This window comes from Lissotriton helveticus, chromosome 1_1 (genome assembly GCF_964261635.1).
Source record: "Lissotriton helveticus chromosome 1_1, aLisHel1.1, whole genome shotgun sequence".
NCBI classification, from domain to species: domain Eukaryota; kingdom Metazoa; phylum Chordata; class Amphibia; order Caudata; family Salamandridae; genus Lissotriton; species Lissotriton helveticus.
In genome coordinates, this window is record NC_136057.1 from 1,987,988,371 (window position 1) to 1,988,009,640 (window position 21,270).

At 46.6% G+C, this 21,270-nt stretch overlaps 1 protein-coding gene across 3 annotated transcripts in view; it reads left to right on the forward strand.

Annotated features, from left to right (window-relative positions):
• The window catches only part of SNX7 (sorting nexin 7), a 202,003-nt gene that overhangs the window by 57,965 nt on the left and 122,768 nt on the right, over window positions 1-21,270 (forward strand). For 2 of the 3 annotated variants that reach the window (XM_078644235.1, XM_078644244.1), the window contains exon 2: window positions 12,961-13,143. In XM_078644235.1, coding sequence (XP_078500361.1) covers window positions 12,961-13,143 — 183 coding nt within the window. Of the gene's footprint in view, window positions 1-12,960; window positions 13,299-21,270 lie in introns of all 3 variants that reach the window. The other variant, XM_078644226.1, reaches the window with a different exon arrangement.

Here is a 21,270-nt window from a genome sequence, read left to right on the forward strand (position 1 = left end):
ATTTCAATACATGTATTTAATGAGACTTACCTGCTGTTTCTCCGAGGTCTACAGGACAATCTGTTTGGGAACCCAAGCTGCCCAAATCCTTCTAAACAGCCTGGGGTTACAACAGCTCAACGGAGCATATGAATTACTTTGAAAAACAAACAAAAAAGCGGGAAATTGTGAAACTCTATTTATTTATTTTTTGTTACTCTCAGACATTGTCTTACATATCGATAAATCATCTCTAGAAAACTTACCTGGAGTCCAGTGTGAACCTGCTTGGTGTACTCCGATCCGACCTGCATAACAAATGTAATTTTCTTCCTAGCTGTAACATGCACCAAATATTTCACAGAAGTTGCTCTAAATTGGCATTCCTCCTTTGTGACCATCAACCCACTTGCCTATGTCAAACTTCATTATTTTCTTGAACATCCCCACCATACACTGATATGTCACCCTGGAATAACATCCACTTTCGGTACTCCCTTCAAAACATTTACATTAATCCTAAAATAGCCACCGCAGAGGCCAGGCCAAGCAACATTCTCACAACATGTCCACAAAGAGTAAAAAAAGAAGTTTGTTGATGCAAACTATAATTCTGTTTGACTTGATGATAGGCGGTGAATTCCATCATACTGAAAACGTTAGCCTACCAAGCAAAGCTAATTGTTCTGCTACATTGGGGAGGGGATTCCTGTCCACTTACATTTTCACATTCAAATTCCTTAGATCCAATCACATGCCAATAACATGCCCCCCTTTCTGTGGCCAACTACAGGCAAGCCTCCATTTAATCTAAAACACCCAGACTCACTAGTTTCTTCAATTCAAGTCTCAATGTTCCCTCATTATGTTTGGCACCTCACTGACCTTATGGACCAGTGTTTCATCCCCTTCTTCCGCACAATGTGGTGTTCAAACCCTTTCAATAGTCCCACGTTGTGTTCAGAAACATCAGCAAATTTTCCTGAAATCTTCTCTTTCCAGTGCAGATCATACAAGTATTAACTGCTACTTGGCAAGCATACCTAACATTATGCCTAAGTCACACTGATGCCGCCTCCTAAACAAATGTGCAAACCTCTTTGCGATGTATACCTTGCCCCAGTTCCTAGGCTTAAAATCAATTGCATATGTAACATTCTGATCTAATACTCTTTATTTCGGCAATATACCATAAAAGAGATACACAATAAAAGTACAAGAGCCACAGAAAGTTAAAAGCAACATCAACAGATTAAAGATAAAACAAACCACCAAGTCATAAAAATACAAATAAGATTCATACATGGGTCCCGACCCGCCCCACAAGTACATAAAATAATAGGTCCAAGGTTAAACAGCAGTATAGAGTAAATAATGAATTCATAGACCTTACAATTCCATAAAAGTTCCAATTGTGTTCGTAAGAGCTATTTTACTGTTTCTTATCAACTACACATGAAACAGAAACCTGGACAGTGCATATACCAGATGTGGGGTCGTGTCGGCTTGAAGGATTCTATATGCTTCCTCATTCCTTGATGTGCCTAATTCCATTCAAATAGGTTTGAACGATTTTACGCGTGGTCCTTTGTAGGCTGGACAGAAAAATTGCAGATGGGGTAGATCCTCCCTCTTATAACTGCACATTTGACCTTCCTGGTCTATACCATTCAATGTTCCTAACCATTTTGACTTAAAACTATTGAGGGAGAGCTTTCCATGTTGAAACTGAACATAACGTTTTTTAGGTAAATTCGGCTCTATACCATCAGAAATATTTTCCAGATTTTAACAGGGCCGGAATGGCTGTCGCGGGTACCAGGCGTTTACCCAGTGGGCTGCCAGGATGGGGGCCAGTGTTGGGCCATGGGCAGTTTTTTTACCGGGTCTGGTTTTACAGCATAACTACAATATCTGCTCTCTGTAACAAAATCAGCCCTAGCAAACAGCTAAGCCATACCCTCGCCCCACCCGGGACTGGCCCATCAGAGTGATAGGGCCGATTTCAGTTCCCAGTCCGGCCCTGGATTGTAATTATCTTTGATCACAAAAAATGAGGTACCGTACATAAAGTGCCTTGTGCATTCATTAGAAGGTTGCTGCATTTTGTAATTTTAAATTGATTTTTTAACTCATTTGCAGTAATTCTTGGGCAGCAACCTACTGGATCGTTACGGAGATTGGGCTCGCCAATCTGCTCGACGAAGTCTTTGCCAATCATATTAATATTTTTTTTTTCCCATATCCCCTTTGATTTATATCCGGTAATTCAATTAATTTTTTCTTTCCTTAAACTAGGCATAAAATGTATCTGTGTACTAATTGGCGCTCCGGCATGACATTTTGATCTGTTTCTGTCACACATGTAAGATCATTTTCTTCTTGTACTCTTGCAATTCCACCAAACTCAGTTGACTATCCGTGCACAGGCAGACATATTGTTCTCGCTTACCACCCTTAACAGCATATGACATTCTTGACATAACATCCAGCACTATTCGACACGTGATTACTACTAAAACATTTAAAACACCCCATCCTTACATTACCCCATACTAATTTCATTGTTATATACAACTGTTTCATTTCGTACATTTACTTTCTTTAACTGTATTATCTTCTTTCATTTTTAGGTCTCGCTGAACCAATGCGTAAGCATTGTTTGGCGAGATTATAGTAAGGCTTCCGAAAAGTCTCCCCAAACTACGGATTAGGCTCAGTTTATGTGAGACAGGCGCGTGCACATTACAAGCCACATCGCACATCGCACTCCATACACCATTTGTCTGCGACTTCAAAGGAAGCCGCCCCCCCATCAGACTTCAAAGGAATGCGCTCCCACGCCCCCGCCACAGCAATGCTACTCCCCTAATGAAAGTTTTTACATAGTCCTTTGTCCCCACGTTTCTGTGCACATTTCAATACCGCTTTTCTGTGCCTCATACATTAATCCATTTATTTTTATATTTATAAGAGTGTTGTTTGCTTTTCAGCCGTCGCTCATGTGCACCTCTCTTCCAATCTACTTTCAATGTTGCTCTGTCGCCAGCGTCCTTCTCCCCCACCCGCTCTGCACTGCTCTTTTTTTACAAGCACCAACGGTGGATCACCCTTGTAAATTTAAAAATAAATAAAATACTATGTTATCAAAAACATATTCTATGTATCTGTTAAAAGCCTGGCGGTAGCAATATCTGTTCCAGATGTAGTTTTCTGATGACCTGCACTTAGTTTGTTTAGTTGTTTACCTTCTTACTGATCAGAGTGCCCTGTATGTGGAATTTATATGGAGGATTTGCTTTGCATTTCAACCAAACTCTTCCAAGGACCCATGTCTCAGGTTCCAGCAGGCGCGGTTATTCAGAAGATGAGGAGGGTCGATTATTTGAATACGTGTATATTGAAAATGCACGGGTGTGATTTCCATACATCAAATATGATTGAACGATGGAGGTGTGGGAGTTCATTTCATTCTAAGCAGGTGGTGTGCATTGAAATGCAGGTACCGTGGCAAGCAGGCACTGTGTCAGTTGAGTGAGTTGGCCCCACTGAGACTTGAGAAGAACACGTTCTCTATGTAGCTGGATAAGCAGCATAGTTGAATCTACCGCCCTTACTCTACCACTCTACCGCTCCACCGCTCACTCTACCGCTCTACCGCCCTCACTCTACCACTCTACCGCCCTCACTCTACCACCCTCACTCTACCTCTCAACAGCCCTCACTCTACCGCCCTCACTCTACCACCCTCTCTACCACTCTACCACCCTCACTCTACCGCCCTCACTCTACCAATCTACCGCCCTCACTCTACCGCCCTCACTCTACTGCCCTTACTCTACCACTCTACCGCCCTTACTCTACCACTCTACCGCCCTCACTCTACCGCCCTCACTCTACCACTCTACCGCCCTCACTCTACCACTCTACTGCTCACTCTCCCACTCTACCGCCCTCACTCTACCAGCCTCACTCTACCACTCTACCGCCCTCACTCTACTGCCCTCACTCTACCACTCTACTGCCATCACTCTACCACTCTACCGCCCTCACTGTACCACCCTCACTCTACCACTCTACCGCCCTCACTCTACCACTCTACCGCCCTCACGCCCTCACTCTACTGCCCTCACTCTACCACTCTACCGCCCTCACGCCACCACTCTACCGCCCTCACGCCACCACTCTACTGCCCTCACACCCTCTCTACCGCCCTCACTCTACCACTCTACCGCCTTCACGCCCTCACTCTACTGCCCTCACTCTACCACTTTACCGCCCTCACGCCCTTTCTCTACCGCTCTCACTCTATCACTCTACCACCCTCACTCTACCACTCTCCTGCCCTCACTCTACCGCCCTCACTCTACCACCACTCTACCGCCCTCACTCTACCACTCTACGGCCCTCCCTCTGCCACTCTACCGCCCTCCCTCTGCCACTCTACCGCCCTCCCTCTGCCACTCTACCGCCCTCCCTCTGCCACTCTTCGCCCTCCCTCTGCCACTCTACCGCCCTCCCTCTGCCACTGTACGGCCCTCACTCTACTACTCTACTGCCCTCACTCTGCCACTCTTCCGCCCTCACGCCGTCAGTCTACCGCCCTCACTCTACTGCCCTCATGCCCTCAGTCTACCGCCCTCACTCTACCACTCTACTGCCCTCACTCTACCGCCCTCACTCTACGACTCTACCACCCTCATTCTGCCGCCCTCACTCTACCGCCCTCACTTTACCGCTCTCACTCACTCTATCACACTCACTCACTCTATCTATCGATCTATCTATTTATCTATCTATCTATCGCCCTCCCTCTATCTATCTCTATCTATTGCCCTCCCTCTATCTATTGCCCTCCCTCTATCTATCTATCGCACTCACTCTATCGCACTCACTCTATCTATCGCATCACTCGTCGCCACCACAACATCACTCAGCGCCACCACAGCATCAATCTGTGCAACCGTTCAACAACAACTGGTTCAAATATGTTCTCTCAATGTTTCAAGCTTTATTACAAATGTCATAGACAGATGTTAATATTTCACTTCTGTTCTTGGATTTTCATCACAATAAAATACACTGAACATAATCTTCACAAAAGTTATTTGCAAAAGTTTAAGCTATTGCCATTATAAATTACAATAACTTTTATTTACGTATTAGTTATTTAAAAAAATTAAAAGCCTTTGTTATTTGTAATATCAATACATCTAAGTCACGTAAATACAACACATATTGCATTACAAATGCTATAGGTGTCACATTTGCGAAAGTTAAAACTATTGGAATTGTAAATGACAAAACTATTAATTTAGCTTTTCAAAACCAACACATAAATACAAAATTTGTCATTTACAATACCAATAGCTCAAACTTTCCTAATGAGAGACCTATTGCATTGCAAATGCTTGTTTATCTCATCATCAACTGTTCTCATTTCCTTAACACACATGCTGTGTTTTTCTTACTTTCAATAATTACCAATATCACTTTAAGAGCTATAAACGACATTAATACCCATACCAACAACAACATGTTGTACATATCATGTACATCCCTGTTAGAAATGGAAGTCTCTAGTTGGCAGAGATAGGTACCTTTGTCCAAATAGGGGCCCTTGCTTCTAGTCAGGGTGAGGGGGGTACACTCCAAAAAATAACCCCTGCTCACCCCCTTCCTTGGTAGCTTGGCAAATCAGACAGGCTTATCTCAAAGGCAGTGTGCAAAGCATTTGTGAACACATACAGTAATACAGTGAAAACACTACAAATGGACACCACACCAGTGTAGAAAAAAAATTAATCTTTATCTAAACCAAAACAAGACCAAACTGCAAAAATCCACAGTACAGTTATCAAGATATCCTTAAAAATAGGTTATTCACTCAAATAAAGCTTGTAGCAACAACAAATAACTCCACCTGGATTTATAATGACATTGTGACAGGTGAAAATCCCAAAGTACGGCGCAGACCACGAGGTGCACGGAGTCGGGCCCTAAGTCAAGCAGACCCACAAAGAACAGTACCTTGGAATTGATGAAAGCAAAGACGGTGCACAGCATCAGGGTGGTGATACTTCATTGGCGCCTGTGGCATCGGTTCCTTATGACCCCAAGGGAGGTGATGCCTCTGGGCCTTACTGCAGCACAGGGGAGGTGAGACGTCGGTCCCTTACTGTGTCGGGGAGGTGACGTCGCGAATGGCGGTGAGGCGTCGGTTCTTTACGAAGGTACGATGTCGATGGATTGGGGAGTCACCCATGTCAAGGATCGGCTCTGCGTTGATGAAGCACCGGCGTTGCTGAATTCGGGGCTGTGGTGCGAGTCCGGACGGTGCGTCATGGACGTCATGATCGGGTGTCCTCGGCTCCGTTGCGGGCAGCAGCCTCGATGACTGATTTGGAGTTGATACGGCACGGCGTCAGCAGGCGTCGGGCCTACGGTGCAAGTCGGGCGGTGGGTCGTGCTCTTCACGAGCGGTGTCCATTGCTTTGGTGCAGGTTACGGCGTCGCTCGCCGACGTCGGTGTTCCAGTTTCCTTCTGTAGCTGCTGAAACAGCAGTTCCAGATGCAGAGAGACAGAAGGGATGACGTCTTTGTGTCCCTGAGTATTCAGAACATGAGGCAAGCTCAGTTTCAAGCCCTTGAAGCTCTTCCTCAAGATGACAAAGCAAACAGCAAAGTCCTTTTCTCCTTTCCTTGGTAGCAAGCAGCCACAGTAGGCCAACCCCCAGACAGCAAACAACACAGGGGCAGTATTCCTCCTCAGCTTCTCCGTCTCTTCTCCTTGGCAAAGGTTTCTCTTCCCTGAAGTGATCAAAAAGTGTGGGGTGAGGGCCCCAATTTTTGTGCATACAATTCCTTTGTTCCCTGAAGGCAGAGAGTGTCTGTACCTGGCCAAAACCAGTTCTGTCCTCACTGGTGCAGCTTCCTGGAAGGAGGTGGGGACAGCATTGTTGAAGGCAGACCAGGCCCATTCAGGTGAAAAGGAAACCTCCTCCCCCTACTCTAAATGCAGCCCAGGTCCATTCAGCTCAGCCCTGACTCAAACCTCTGGAGCCACAGCTCCTCTCCAGCCCCTTTCATCCAAAAGCCAGACATGCAATACACAAATCTAGCAAAGGCACACTGGATGGTTAGGCAAGAAAATACCTACTTTCTAAAAGTGGTATTTTTAAACACAGAATGAAAGTCACCCTCAATAAAAGATGCACTTTAACATTCTGAGTTCGGGCATTCTAAACTTTATTTTTCTACTTTGTTCCTTGGGCCAGTTATGTTTATAAGATGTTATAAACAAACTCCACATTTTGTCCTATGGGAACAGGTAGCCTTGCAATAGTGAAAAACGAAATTGGCAGTAGTTCACTATCAGGACATGCCACACACTCCAGGGCATGTCCTACCTTTTACATACATTGCATCCTGCCCACAGGGGTACTTTGGGCCTACCTTAGGGGTGGCTAACATGTAGAAAGGGAAGGTTTAGCAACTGGCAAGTGTGTGCACTTGCCAAGTCGACATGGCAGCCCCAGACTGCATCCAGGCTCTGCAATGGCAGGCCAGAGTTAAATCTGTCAGGCTGCTTCTGTAGGTGGCACAATCAGTGCTACAACCCTGGGCGAACACAATGCACTATACTAGGGTCTGACAAGTAAATCAAATATGCAAACCATGGAAAGACTAATCCTGCACAACAATTTACAAAGGGAGCATAACCACTTTAGCACTGATCAGCAGTGGTAAAGTGCCCACAATCATAAAACCAACAAAAACAGGGCAGAAACAATACAGGAGGAAGGCAAATAGTTCTGGGATGACCCAGCAAAAAGGGCCAAGTCAAACTCTCCCTAACTCGCTCTCTAATGGTAATTTCAGGTATTTTGTCATGCATTTTTACCAAAATTTGGCTGCGTTATATTCACAGATAGCGTAACAGAATATTTTGTTTCTGCAATGGAGAAAATGTTTCTCCATCAGTAGCAATCAAACAACTTTAAAAGTTGTTTTTCAAGTGACTCTGCAGCAGTATATGTTCTCCTGCTTATGATAACAATAATGGAGGATCACCTATGGTTGCGGCTTCCATGGTTACAAAAACAGAAAGAATTAAAATTGCAGTAAGCAGCAAAATAAATTAAAAAATAAATCAAGACAACAAGCTACACCAACTAGCATACTAACCTGTAGAATTGGATGTTCTTTCTCGATGATCTCTATACAATGTACAATGTTCCTTTAATTCATAGAGCTTTTAGTATTTTTTTCTCTTCTCTAATAACAGTAGGCTCAATTGAGTCTCCCTCCACAACTTGCTTCTCACACAGTTAGATATCCCTCTTCATGTTACACTTGTACTTGTATGGCACTTATAAGTAAGAGAACGCAACTACCGCAGCATTTAATGTACAATACCCTTTGCATTCGCAACCCAACACAGATAAACTTCATACCGAGCATTTCTGCATGTGTGAACTACACTCCATCCATCCAAGACGGCACGTGCAGACGGAGTGTAACATTACCCCCTCATGGGTCCTCACCGTCCCAGTCCTTACTACGAGAGGCAGTCCTGCCTCCACACAGCCAATAGAAACGCCAGAAATCCAAAGTTCGAAGGTTACATAACCCCCTCCCACCCACCGCCATGCCTGTTTTTTTTCTGCTCCGACGGAGTTCGGAACGCTGGTGCTCCCGGTTCCTACCTCTGTTCGGTTTTCTTCTGGATGGTTTGGCGGTGCCGTGAGCGTTTCTTTTGCATTTTTTAATGTTTCTGATTTTCGTCTTTTCAAATTTCTCCCGGCGCGGCCGCGCCGGTCCTCCGGTCAGCCACGCTCCTGTTCTGGGGTCAGGATACTCCCCGTTCATGTGCTGGGCTGGAGCGGGGAGCCCTCCTGGTGTTCTGGCCCCAGGCCGTTCCAGCGCTGGTGCTTTAGTGCAGCGTCTGGCCCCTGCAGCCATGTTCTTCATATGTGGCTGTGGGTGGAGACTGCAGGGCTGCCCTTTTTGTTTATTTTTCCGGTCTCACATCCGAGATTGATGTTTGGGGGCAGTGCTTCATGGAGGTTGCTGGGCACTTCCTTTATTGGTGTGTTGGGAGATTTCCTGTGGGGTTTACTCCTTTGCTCGCCATGTGTGAGGGGACTTCTTCTCAGGTGCATCCAAGGAGATATAGCTCAATGGTATGTCTTATGCCTCTGGTGTCACCGACTCTCACCTGAGGCAAGGGTTCAAGTCCTGCCATTGCTGTCAAAGTGACTTGGGATGTTAATTTTCATGCTGTGCTTTAAAAAAATGCATTCTCTTTGTTCATGCAGCATGATGTCCTGGAGCTGCAGGGGGGTGTTCTTTTGCAGTTTTTCATGGGCTGTTTTGCGCTGTCTGCGCTGCTGGTGCATACGGCTAAGCCATCTTCTACTGTTGGTGGGGTCGTGGACAATTCCCCTGTTGGGGAATGCATTCAGGGTTTTCGTGGTCCATGGTCTGGTAGTGCTGGGTCTTCTACCTGCTACATTTAGTACTGCAGGGTTTATTCCTGTTTTTGACCTGCCATTTCAGACTGTCCTGTTGGCTGTACTGGCTGCGATGTGACCTGCCATTGCCATGCGGGGTATTCCTCGCTTTCTGGGGACACGGTTTTGCCTGGCGGTCTTTGTCATCCGGTATCCTCCATTTTCTTCTTTTTGCTCCCTCTGTCTTTGGAGGCGGCTTCCCTGGAGGTCCAGTTTGGGCGGTTGGTGGATTCCGCTCTCAAGAGTTCGTATGTTGCTTCTCCTTTTGGGGTGCGTGCTTTCTCTTTTTCGCACCGTGCTTCGCAGGATCTTTTCTTGGGGGTCCTACCTTCCTGTCTTGGCCCGGATGGTTGGGCCTTATCGTCGGCTACCGGGGCGGGGGGGCTGGTGAGATATCTCTCGGGCCCACGCTTTGGTGCTTTGTCACTACCCTGGCGCCTTGGTCCACTGCCTGTCTCTTTTGGATTCCATTTGGTTCCCAGCCTCTGCGGCGCCTGCTGCAGCCCCTGGGTGTCGGTCGCATATGTTGTGCCCAGGAGGAGTCTCTGTGGCCTGGTGGTTGCGTCTCTTCCTCTTCAGGTTATGTGTTCCGCTCCTGGTGTTGGCCTGCTTGTAGTTCCCCTGTCTCCTTTGTTGACATTGTTGCGATTTGGGGGCTCGGCTCAGTTGTTCCTGGCTCGTTGGTCCAGTTTGATTTCTGAATGGTGGGTCCTGTCACTCATAGTTCTTGGTTGCCTGTTTTCATTCTGGGGCCGTCTCCTTTTTAGGCTGTTTTCACTGTTGCTTCGTTGTCCGTTGGCACTGTGATGCGTTCTGCCATCTTCTTTGGGGTCGGCCTATTTTTTGTCACTGCGCTCTGTTGTGCTGGTTTTGGTGGTGGAGTGGGGCCGGGGGTCTTCTTCCTCTCTGTTCCTGGTCCTGGCTCTCGTCGGTTCCTTCAGTACGGTTTTGCCTCCGGGGCCTTGCTGGCGCTTGTTTTGCGGGGACATATCCTTATATTGGGACAATGCACAGGTGCTTGGAATGGCCCCTGCGCTGGGATGACATGCTGATTAATGTAGCATTCCCTCTGTCTGTTTCTTTGTTCCTTGTCCTTTTGTCTTTGGTTTGGGACTCTTTGGTTCGGTCTTGTTTGCGTCCCCTCCCGTTGCTCTTCTCCCCCGGTTTTTGTTCCAGGGTGGTCTGTCCTTCGGGTTTGCTCTCTCGTTTCCTTGGCCTTTGGGTTTTCTGTATGCCTTCCCTCCTGTTTTCTCCTCTCAGGGGTTTTGCGGAGGTTTGGAGCGGGGAGTGTCTGTGTTGTTGGTTTGGCCTTGCTGTCTTTGGTTTCCGCTCCTGCTGCTGATGGCGGGGGTCAGATTTTGCCGGCCTCTCTTGCCTCCAGCTCTACTTATGGGTCCGCAGCTGTCTTTGCTCTATCATTGTCACTTGCTTGTGACGGCCTGGATATTGAGCGACTGTCTTTGGCGTCTTTGGGCTGTTCTTCTGTGGTGGCCTGTGGCGAGTGTTGGTCGCGTTGGCCTTCTGCTCTTTGGAGCTGTGATGCACGTTGGGGCTCTTTTGTTTCCTGGTGCTCTTCTCTTGGTCGGAATCCGTGTTGGGGTTCCTGTTTCTGTGCTGGATTCTCCAGCCTTGGTTTGTTGCTGTTTTTTTTTTACCTTCCGCTTTGTCTGCTCGTTGACGGCGGTTTGTGCTTGTCAGGGTCTTGGGAATTCCTTAGTGGTTGTTGCCCTTTGGTGAGTCAGCTTCTTCGGAGCTTTGTGCTTCGTTGTTCGGGCTCTCCTGTGCTCGATTCTTCTCGGGGCTTTGCCTGCTGTTTTGCGGGGTCTGCGGTTGCTCCTTTCGTGCCCTTGTTTGTGGCGGACTTGTTGTGGTTGTCCGCTGCAGTGGGTTTTTTTTTGCTGGCCTTCGCCTCTGCTCGTCGGTTGGGTGAGTTGGGTGCATTGCTCGTTTCATTCCCTTCTTTGCAGTTTCTGCTGGTTTGGGTTGTTTTGCGGCTTATTCCGGCTTTTCTGCCTGTTTCTTCGAGTTTCCTATTGCGGCTGGAAGTGTTGCTTCCTGATTTGCCTACTGAGGGGGTTTCTCCTGTTCCCCTTCTTGGGTGTTTGCAGGGCTCTTCTGCTTCGCCTCCAACGTTCGCTGCAGTTTCGGGTTTCTCCTGCCCTGTTTGTCTCCTGTGGGTCCTGTGTCTGCTTCCTGAGCTAAGGCGGCGGGGTCTCTATCCAGGAGATGTGTGGGGTGGCCGTTTGGCAGTCCCGTCACACTTTTGTGCGACATTCTCGGCTTGATGTTATCCTTGCCTCTTCTGACTAATTCTGTTGGCGTCTTGTACGCTGCGGTTCGTTGGTACTTTATTGTTTAAAGTTTTGTACTTTTGCTTGGATCCCTGGTGTCCTGCATTTTTTCTTATTGATTCTCTACTTGTGAGTTCCTCACATAGTAATGACTGGAACGGGGAGGACTCATAAGGGAGTAATATCTCATTACTTACCGGTAATCTTCATTACCCCGATTAGGGTCCTCCCCGTCCCAATCCTCTTCCCTCCCTCCCGCTGTGTTTGTGTCTGAGTCTTGTTGATAATAGGCATGGCGGTGGGTGGGAGGGGCTTATGTAACCTTGAACTTTGGATTTCTGGAGTTTTGATTGGCTGGGTGGAGGCAGGACTGCCTCACGTAGTAAGGACTGGGACGAGGAGGACCCTAATCGGGGTAATGAAGATTACCGGTAAGCAATAAGACACTTACTTCTCCAAAGACCTCATGTCACGAGTGCTGCAGACCAGAAGCAGGTAGCTACATGTGGGAATTCTTTGTTTCATGTTCACTTTTCAGCTTCACAAGTTCAGACCATGTTGATCTTGACATGAAAGTTTCACTGAACCACAACTCTAGCCAATAGGTGTGCACCCCTTACATCTACGCTCAGAGGTGATTGATATAAGATTACAGGAAATCGATCATCCCACAAAACAAATCTAATGCAACATAAACCAAAGCAGGGGAGGGGATGGTTAGAACAATGCATATCTCAAGGAAAATGATGGGTAGTCCATTATAACAATTCCTCGCAGTTACCTGTTAGCTTTGTCATTTATTGCTGCTGCATGGAGTTCGACAACAGAAAGTAACATACGTTCAGAACTCCTATTGCACAAGTTTGATCCTTTGAAGGAGCTTATTTTGGGGAGGGTCACTTCCTGGCTCGAAAAGTGTTTATATTTTAATGTGCTAAGAATGTCGTGAACAAATACTGTTAACAAAATGCTTATGTTCCTAGTCGGTGGTGTTCAGTACGGTTATCTGAAGCGTGATCAAGAAAGGCATTTATCACTCAGTAATTCTACAGCCTAATTGGTACATGTAGATGAAATGAACACCTTCCTTCTTGATGTAAACAGCAATTGGTGTTTTGCCACACCTTAATGTGATGGGCTTGGTGCACTAAATCCAGAACGTTTTCTATCCACAGGATACAACCCTGACAGATGGAAACTCGTTTAGCTCTTTGGTGCCTACATCACCTTCATCCATGATTAATCAGTACAAGTTCGAAGATGAGCCGGATATCAGTGATATATTCATTACAGTGGACGATCCTGAAAGCCACATTACTGCAATTGAGACTTTCATTACATACAGAGTTGTAACAAAAGTGAGTGTGATCTCTTTATATGGTTTATGCACTAAGCAGGTGCTGCTGAGGCAAGTGTCTCTAGCCATCATTGGCACTGCCCATGTCTTTCATGCTTCTGAAGTCGATAAAACGTGTACCAGAGAGGGGGCTAATAATAAGCACCAACAGGCAAGGTATGTTTTGGTTTCTCATAGCGTCATTTTAGCTGGAGTGGTTATTATTGTTGTTATTCACATTCGCAATATTATACCATATGGGATTAATGCATTATATATAATACTTTTGCTTGATTTATCCTTAAAGCTACTGACAAGTTACTTAAATGTAGAACTGTTTTCTTTTAGAAAATAAAATGAATTATTTATAATGTTATGGATTATTTTAAATTGGAATGCCAAGGGTCTGTTAGAGAATCTCACTTCTGACAGAGTGGTGGATTTTCAGAAATATATGGCTATAGAGCCCAAGTCTTCAGATACACAGTTCACAGTGTGTGACTAATGAAAAAGATGAAAGTATATTGCCTCCTGTTAAGTTTGGCATGGATCTGCATGGATTTCAGATAGTACACACTAATCTATTGCTGTGTCTTCATTGGTGGTTACTGATATTGTTATTTAATTCAGGCCCTAGAAAGGCCAATAAGAGCATGGAAACCTAAAAGAAGAGAAATGTCAACAAATATGCTCCGTGATATAATATATTCCTGAGATGCACTCGGTTGTGTTGACGAGTTCACATATGTCTTTCTGCGAGCTCCTATCCATATGCAGTGATCCAACACTTGAAGGTGCTTGATTCGCACTTGAGAAAGTCAGATATACCAAAAAACATATTATGTCAATACACCTGAGAGTCTTTTATATTTTGTTGTCAGAAGCACATTTTAAACTCTTTACTTTTACCTTATATCAACAACATTTTCAAGTCTGATCTTGCTTTAGTCTCCAGTTGGATAGAATACGGAGCCTTTCAGACTCTCTTCTGAAAAGAACATCAACAATAAAAGTTCTATGACATGCCAGATGTATCTCACACAATTGAGGTTTAGACCAGTGGTTCCTAAACTTGGATCTCTGACGCCTACTCTGGGGATCTATGACTGTTGGGAACATGTAAAAATATTAGTAGCATAATAAAGTAAATATAGATAAAAAAGCAGAATTTAACATTGTTAAACTCTCTGTACATGTGAAGGAATTTGAAGGTGAAAACAAACATTTAAATTGCTACCATTAGCTTGATCTATGGTAGCAGCAAACATGACCTAATTAGGGAGTTTGGTGGCCCCAGCTTAAGCTTTCGAATGCCCTTACAAAAAAGTCAAAAGGAACAAATGATGGACAGAAGGCTGAACAATGCAAACATTCACCCCTAGTCACAAGGATCTGGGTTTAATCCATCATTCTTTTGCTCACCACCCCAGTTTGGACCCAGCCATATGCAAATCAGCCTCGGAACAGTCCAACCCGAAATGCCAAGCCAGGTCCTTCTTGGACTGGAAACAAGCATCTTGGGACAGGTTTTGGGGCATCACCGCTCATCAGCCAGGCTAGCTTGAATCCAGTTGTGCAGTAAGTTCCTGACCCACGTCTGGGCATACCCTTCCCAATTAGGTCAACATAAGAAAAAGGCACAAATTATGTATGGAATGTTGAACAAAGCAAACATTCACCCCCAGTCACAAGGATCTGGGTTTATTCTATCATTCTTTTGCTCACGATGCCACCCCAGTATGGATCCAGCCATATGCAAATCAGTCTTGACCCTGTTCCTCATGGTAACAGTCCAGCCCATACTGCCAAGCCAGGTCCTCTCTGGACCAGAAAGAAGCATCCTGGGCCCTGTTTTGGTGCATCACCCCTCATCAGGCAGGCTAGCTTGAATCCAGTGGAGCTGTCCTCCCTGGACTGGAAACAATAATCCTGGGACTGGTTTTGGGGCATCACCCCTCATCATCCAGGCTATCTGGAATCCAGTGGCGCAGAGAGCACGGGACCCATGTGTAGTGTCGTGCTACAAATCATGACAGACACACTATGCATTATTCACGGAGCCTTTATTCATGCTTCTGCTCCTGACCTCGTCCCTATCCTAACTGCTGCCTTCCTGTCCCCGCTCCTCCTCTTCCTGTGACCCCCCTAACTCCACCCACCAAAGACTAGACTGCAAGCACCGTATTACATCTCCCCCTTTGTTAACAAATAGCAAAGTCTGACTTGATTAATGTTCTTCAATTAACCGTGTAGGTCGGCGAATAGTTAGTTTCGGCCGCAGGAGCACACCTCCGTTTTCAAATTCAGCTTCCGTCGGATTCTCAGGTATCTGTGCTGCGGAGACAGTTTCGGGCCTCTCTGTAGTCAGCCATTCAGTCGCTTTGTTGAGGGCATCTTTAACGACCGGAGTGCACCTTTGAAAATGTGAGACATTCCGTGTAATTCTCTTGTTCTCTAATTCGGCTGTTATCATCGTACCTTTTTGCTGTGTGATTATTAAAGGTTCAGCTCTGAATTTACAGTCTGTTTTCTTCTGTTGTTCCTGCTTGACCAACACCCAGTCCCCTTCGTGAAGGGATGGAGATCTTGCTCTCCGCCGCTCGTCGGCGTAGGACTTGATCTTGTTCTTGCGCTCACGGTCAGCAACCACTAACTCCTCGTGTGCACTTTTGGACGACACCGGCATTAAGGCACCTTCCCACGTAGGTATCCGTGTCCTGATCGGTCGTCCCAACATGAGTGTGGCAGGACACTTCCCGGTGGTGGCATGGGGAGTGGTCCGATATGCTCTTAGAACTTCATTTAGGGCCGCTTGAAAGTCTTTCTTGTCAAGGGTAGCTTGCTGGAATGTCTTTTTTAAGGTAGCCATGAACCTCTCCACCATTCCATTGGCCTGGGGCCATAGGGGAGTAATTTTGCGATATCGGAAGTTGAGGTGTTTCGCAAATTCCCCAAAGTCCTGTCCATTGAATGGTGGTTCATTGTCAGTCTTAACTTCTTTCGGAACACCCCAGGCAGCAAGGACTTCATCCAGAACAGCAATAGTGCTAGTGGCATTGGTGGATGACACAAACTGTGCTATGGGGAATCTGGAGTACTCGTCCATTATCACTAGGACGTATTTCCCCGACTGAAGGGGTCCATAGAAGTCTAGGGCGAGCTCTTGCCAAACACTGACGGGCAACTTTGACATTTGGAGAGGAGCTGGAGGATCTCCTTGATTCACGAGTTGGCACTGAGGACAGTCTTTCAACGTAAGCTCAACCAGTAGCGGGAACCATACTCTTTCTCTGAGCGCTCTTTTGGTAGCTACCACGCCACGGTGACCCTCATGTGCAAGATTGATGACGCCCTGGCGGAGTCGCATGGGAATAACGATCCGTTGATCCCTCAGTAGGAGCCCCTCTGAGGTGGCGGATAGTTCCTCGCTCACGTGCCTGAAAGCCTGCATCTCTTGTCGGGTGTGTGGATCGTCCCCGTCTTCCTCGTTGTCATGGCACCACCGGTTAGTCTGCAATCGGCGCATCACCTTTTGAAGGATGTCATCTTGAGCTGTGGTCTCACATATGGCTTCGAGGGGAACCGCTTGGGGTCTGGCTTGGTCCACTACGAAGTGAATGTACTCTTCGACCAGGGATGGGTTAGATGTCTGCGACACTTGAGGGTGTCTCGACATGTAATCAGCCGGGTTAGCTGACTTTCCCGGTTTGTGTACAATAGTGTAAGAATATTCTTGCAAACGTAAACCCCAGCGCTCAATTCGAGGTGGCATTTTGGCTCTAGGGTTTCCGAAAAAGGTAACCAGCGCTTGATGATCGGTTACTAGCGTGAAGTGCTTGCCATATATGAAAATGTTTGCAGGCCCACACAACAGCAAGACTTCCTTTCTCCGGTTGAGAATAAGCCTTCTCAGTGTCCGTTAAGCTTCTGCTGGCGTAGGCCACAATGTGTCTCTTGTCCGTGTCGTTGTCAAATTGAGCTAGTATCGCGCCTAGTCCCACTGGGCTGGCATCAACAGTGATTTCAGTGTTCCTTTTGGGGCTGAAGTAAGCTAGATTGTCAGCGGACTCAACGGCTCGTTTAATTTCCTGAAACGCCTGCTCACATTGGGAAGTCCAGGTGAATGTCTGCCCTTGTTTGGTAAGAGCACGTAGCGGATGACTGATGGTGGCGTAATCTTTGATGTACCTGGCGCAGTAACTCGCCATGCCCACGAAAGATCTGATGTCACTCACGTCTTGTGGACTTTTAGTGTCGTTTAAAGCTATCACCTTCTCAGGATCAGGCTTCATCCCGGCTCCGGAAAACACGTGTCCAAAGAATTTTAGGGTGGATTGATGGAATTCACACTTCTCTTTGTTGAGGGTGAGGTTGGCTTCCAGGAGAGCATGGCACACCCGGTCTAGTGCTTTGTCATGTTCCTGGACATTCGCACCGTACACTAAAATGTCATCTCTGTAGTTTAGTGCATTTGGTATGTGATGTATGGTCTGGCGGATGGCTCCTTGGAAAATCTCCGCTGCAGACGAAATTCCAAAGCTAAGTCGCTTATATCGGAACAGCCCTAGATGGGTGGCGAATGTTGTTATATAGCGCGACTTCTCATGTAGTTCGAACTGGTGGTACCCTTTGTTCAGGTCTAGCTTGGAAAAGACCCATGCGCCATTAAGAGATGAAATCATGTCGCTTAAATGAGGTCCTGGATGACGTTCTCTTTCGATAGCTGTGTTTGGAAGCCTCATATCCACACACAGGCTCACCTTTCCTGGTGTGCCCTTCTTTGGCACGATCACCACGGGTGAAACCCACTTGGTTGGGCCTTCTGTCCGCTCGATAATGTCTGTTTGCAATAATTCTTGAATTTCATCTTCCACAGCTTGTTGAAGGTGGAAGGGCACTCGCCTGTGGTGTTGTGCGACAGGCCGTATTTGTTAATTGATATGCAACCGGATCTGGCATTTGGTCATCTTTCCAAGTCCGGAGAACAGCTTAGGGAATTTGTGTATGATGTCAGGATCATCACTCACCCGATACAGAATTTCAACCAGCCGAAGACGCTCAGCAGTGGGTAAACTGAGGAGACAGTCAGCTTCCGGTCCTTCAGTGACATGTATGTGGGCCGGCACAGATGTGGTTTTGTGCTTGAGCGTGGTTGCAAATTTTCCCAGGCATGGGAGAGGTTTCTTCGACATCCACCTGTACACTCTGACGTATGCTGGACTCAGGGTGGGTCGCGGTTGCATTTTGTTGTACTCGGTTACGGGGATATAGTTCAGTGATGCCCCACTGTCCAGTACAAACTTGGTTGCATGGGTTCCCACACTTTTGTCCAATCTGGGGTATTTCTTCAATTGGTCCAGATCAGCTACCATACTGGCATATTCGTCAGTGTACAGTGATGCTGGAGATGCTGACCTGGATTCTCTGGATGGAGATCTTCTCATCCACTGTGACTTGCGAGACTCTCTGCTAGAGTGTGAGGAGGCAGAGGATGACTCTGGCCGATCCTGAACTGCCTTTGCATGATGTCGTTTTGTGACAGGGCAAGAGGATCTCATTGTTTCTTTCGTTCTGTCTTTACAATACTCTCCACAAACAATCTCAAAGTGATTTTCTCTTCCGCACTTTCTACACTGCTGTCCAAGCGCCGAACACGCATCCGTGTGTGGGTAGTCATATCCGCACCTGCAACACCTCAGGGGGCGGTCTCGTTTCTTGTCTCCACGGCCAGACTCATGGCGTCTGCGACCCGCATAGCGTTGGCGGGAAGAAGGTCTCGATGTCCGCCTTCGATCTCGGGAGTGTCTGCGAGTGGTACTGGTTTGTAGGCGATAAGCTTGTTCCCGCCTCTCAACACGTCCCGCCTCCATTTTTCTGGCATGTTTCTCTGCTTGGTCATGAACTCGGGTCATCTCTTCGATTTCGTCTAAGGTATGACTCTTCCGTAAAAGCCGCCTTCTGAGGGTCTCCGACTGGCATCCTTCAATGATTCGCAGTCTAATGGCATCCTCCGTAGAAAAAGTATCAAATTCACAATAACGGGACAGTCGTCGAAGTTTTGTTATGAACGTGCTCATTAGTTCTTCCTTTTCTTGACAGTCTAGGTTAAACATGTACCTTTCATAATCTACATTTCTCTAATATAAAAACTTTTTATTTAAAGCATCTCGCACCTTGGCATATGATCCTGTTTCCGCAGTCGGCAGTTCCTTGATTAGCTTGCCAACTTCTTTCCCAACCAGATTGCGCAACGCGATTAATTTTTCATCTTCATCTGTGACTTTTGATCCTTTCATAAAATCTTCAAAGTGCTCGAACCATTCTTGCCACCGGAGGCCCATGCCGCCTCCAGCTATCAGGGCTAGGGGTTCTGGGGCGCGCAGATATGAGATGCCTGCTGTATTCGGCGTGGCCGCCGCTGTACCCGCGACATTTCTGCGAGGTGACGTTGACATTTTGATTTATCTCTTTGTCCCTTGTCTTTGCTCGTGTTTCTTTGTCTTGCTTTTATCACTCTTTGCCTTTGCTTGTGCTTGTTTCCTTATTCCACCTCTTGTATTTGCTCGTGCTTGTTCGTGTTGACTCTTGTGTTGGCTTGTGTTTGTTTTCTCATTTCACCTCTTGCATTTGCATGTGCTTTCTGCTTGACATCCGGTTGCCTGACTTCAAAATGGCCACCCTATGCTTTCAATAGGGACTGGAGCTCACTGCCTGACTTCAAAATGGCCGCCACTATGGAAAACACGTTTCCCACGAGATTTGGCCTTATTCAACCTTCCAGGCTCACGTTTCATCAACCAGCACTAACCGGCAGCCGGTCCTTGCAGCAAACAGCACCCCACACGCTCCCTGGACACCAGAGCGGCAGGTAGGTTCAGGGTGGGCTCCCGACCTCCGTCTCTTCCGCCGCACACTCGACCTCACGATCCGGGGTGGGCACCCAATTCTAGCGCTCGACAGCGCTTTCCCGACTGGGCTCCACACAACCAGCTGGTCACGGAGCGGCGGGCATTTACCGCTGGCCGCTTCGCTCTCGGCGGCGGTTTCTGCAGGGCGCACGTGTTGCGACGGCGACTTCCTTCAGTGTGCTGCACGGGACGGGTCACTCGTCTCGAGGGGTCCAGGTGATGGCAGAGTGCACCATCCCACCCTCGTCGCCAGCTGTAGTGTCGTGCTACAAATCACGACAGACACACTATGTATTATTCACGGAGCCTTTATTCATGCTTCTGCTCCTGACCTCGTCCCTATCCTAACTGCTCCCTTCCTGTCCCTGCTCCTCCTCTTCCTGTGACCCCCCTAACTCCACCCACCAAAGACTAGACTGCATGCACCGTATTACACCATGTATGGGCATACCCTTCCCACTTAGGGCGACAAAGGCAAAAGGAACAAATGATGAACGGAATGCTGAACAAAATAAACATTCACTCCCAGTCACAAGGATCTGGGTTTAATCCATCACTTTTTTGCTCACCACGCCACCCCAGTTTGGACCTAGCCATATGCAAATCAGTCTTGACCCTGTTCCTCATGGGAACAGTCCAGCCCGATCTGCCGATCTACAAAAAAGATAGCATGCACTAGGAACAAAAAAAGTGGTAAGATAGTCACAATACTGTTTCATCTTTTAGAAATAAAACCACATTTTGAAGCGATCCAAACTTCCTATGATTTATATATAATGTGTGATTATTTTATTTGTTTGATTCATTCCTGTTTATGTACTTCTATGCATTGCTTTGTGGTTCAAATTATAGACATTGCCTAGGACGTGATTCCCTAGCTTCCAGTAGTGATACAGTGGGAGTCCACTGAAGTCAAATTGTTAACCGCTGGTGAAGACTTTAAGACTTATAGCCTTCTTGTGATTACAATAGATAAGTCCCTGTGTCCAGTTAGAATACAACATGCCATTTTTTACCACTTTTAATTAGTTGTGGATAGTTAACTTCAAGTTTGGCAAGATGCCTACATTAAGGAACTCCTAATTGGAGACAGAAGAGATAATTTCAGTTTATGAACTAAAAAAAATAGTAATGGGCTTAGTTTATGCCATCGACTTATAGCATTAGTATGTTCCCTACTTTTGTGACGGAAACATTCTTTTTTTTATTTTTCTGATTTACATTTTCCAAAAGCCCTAAAA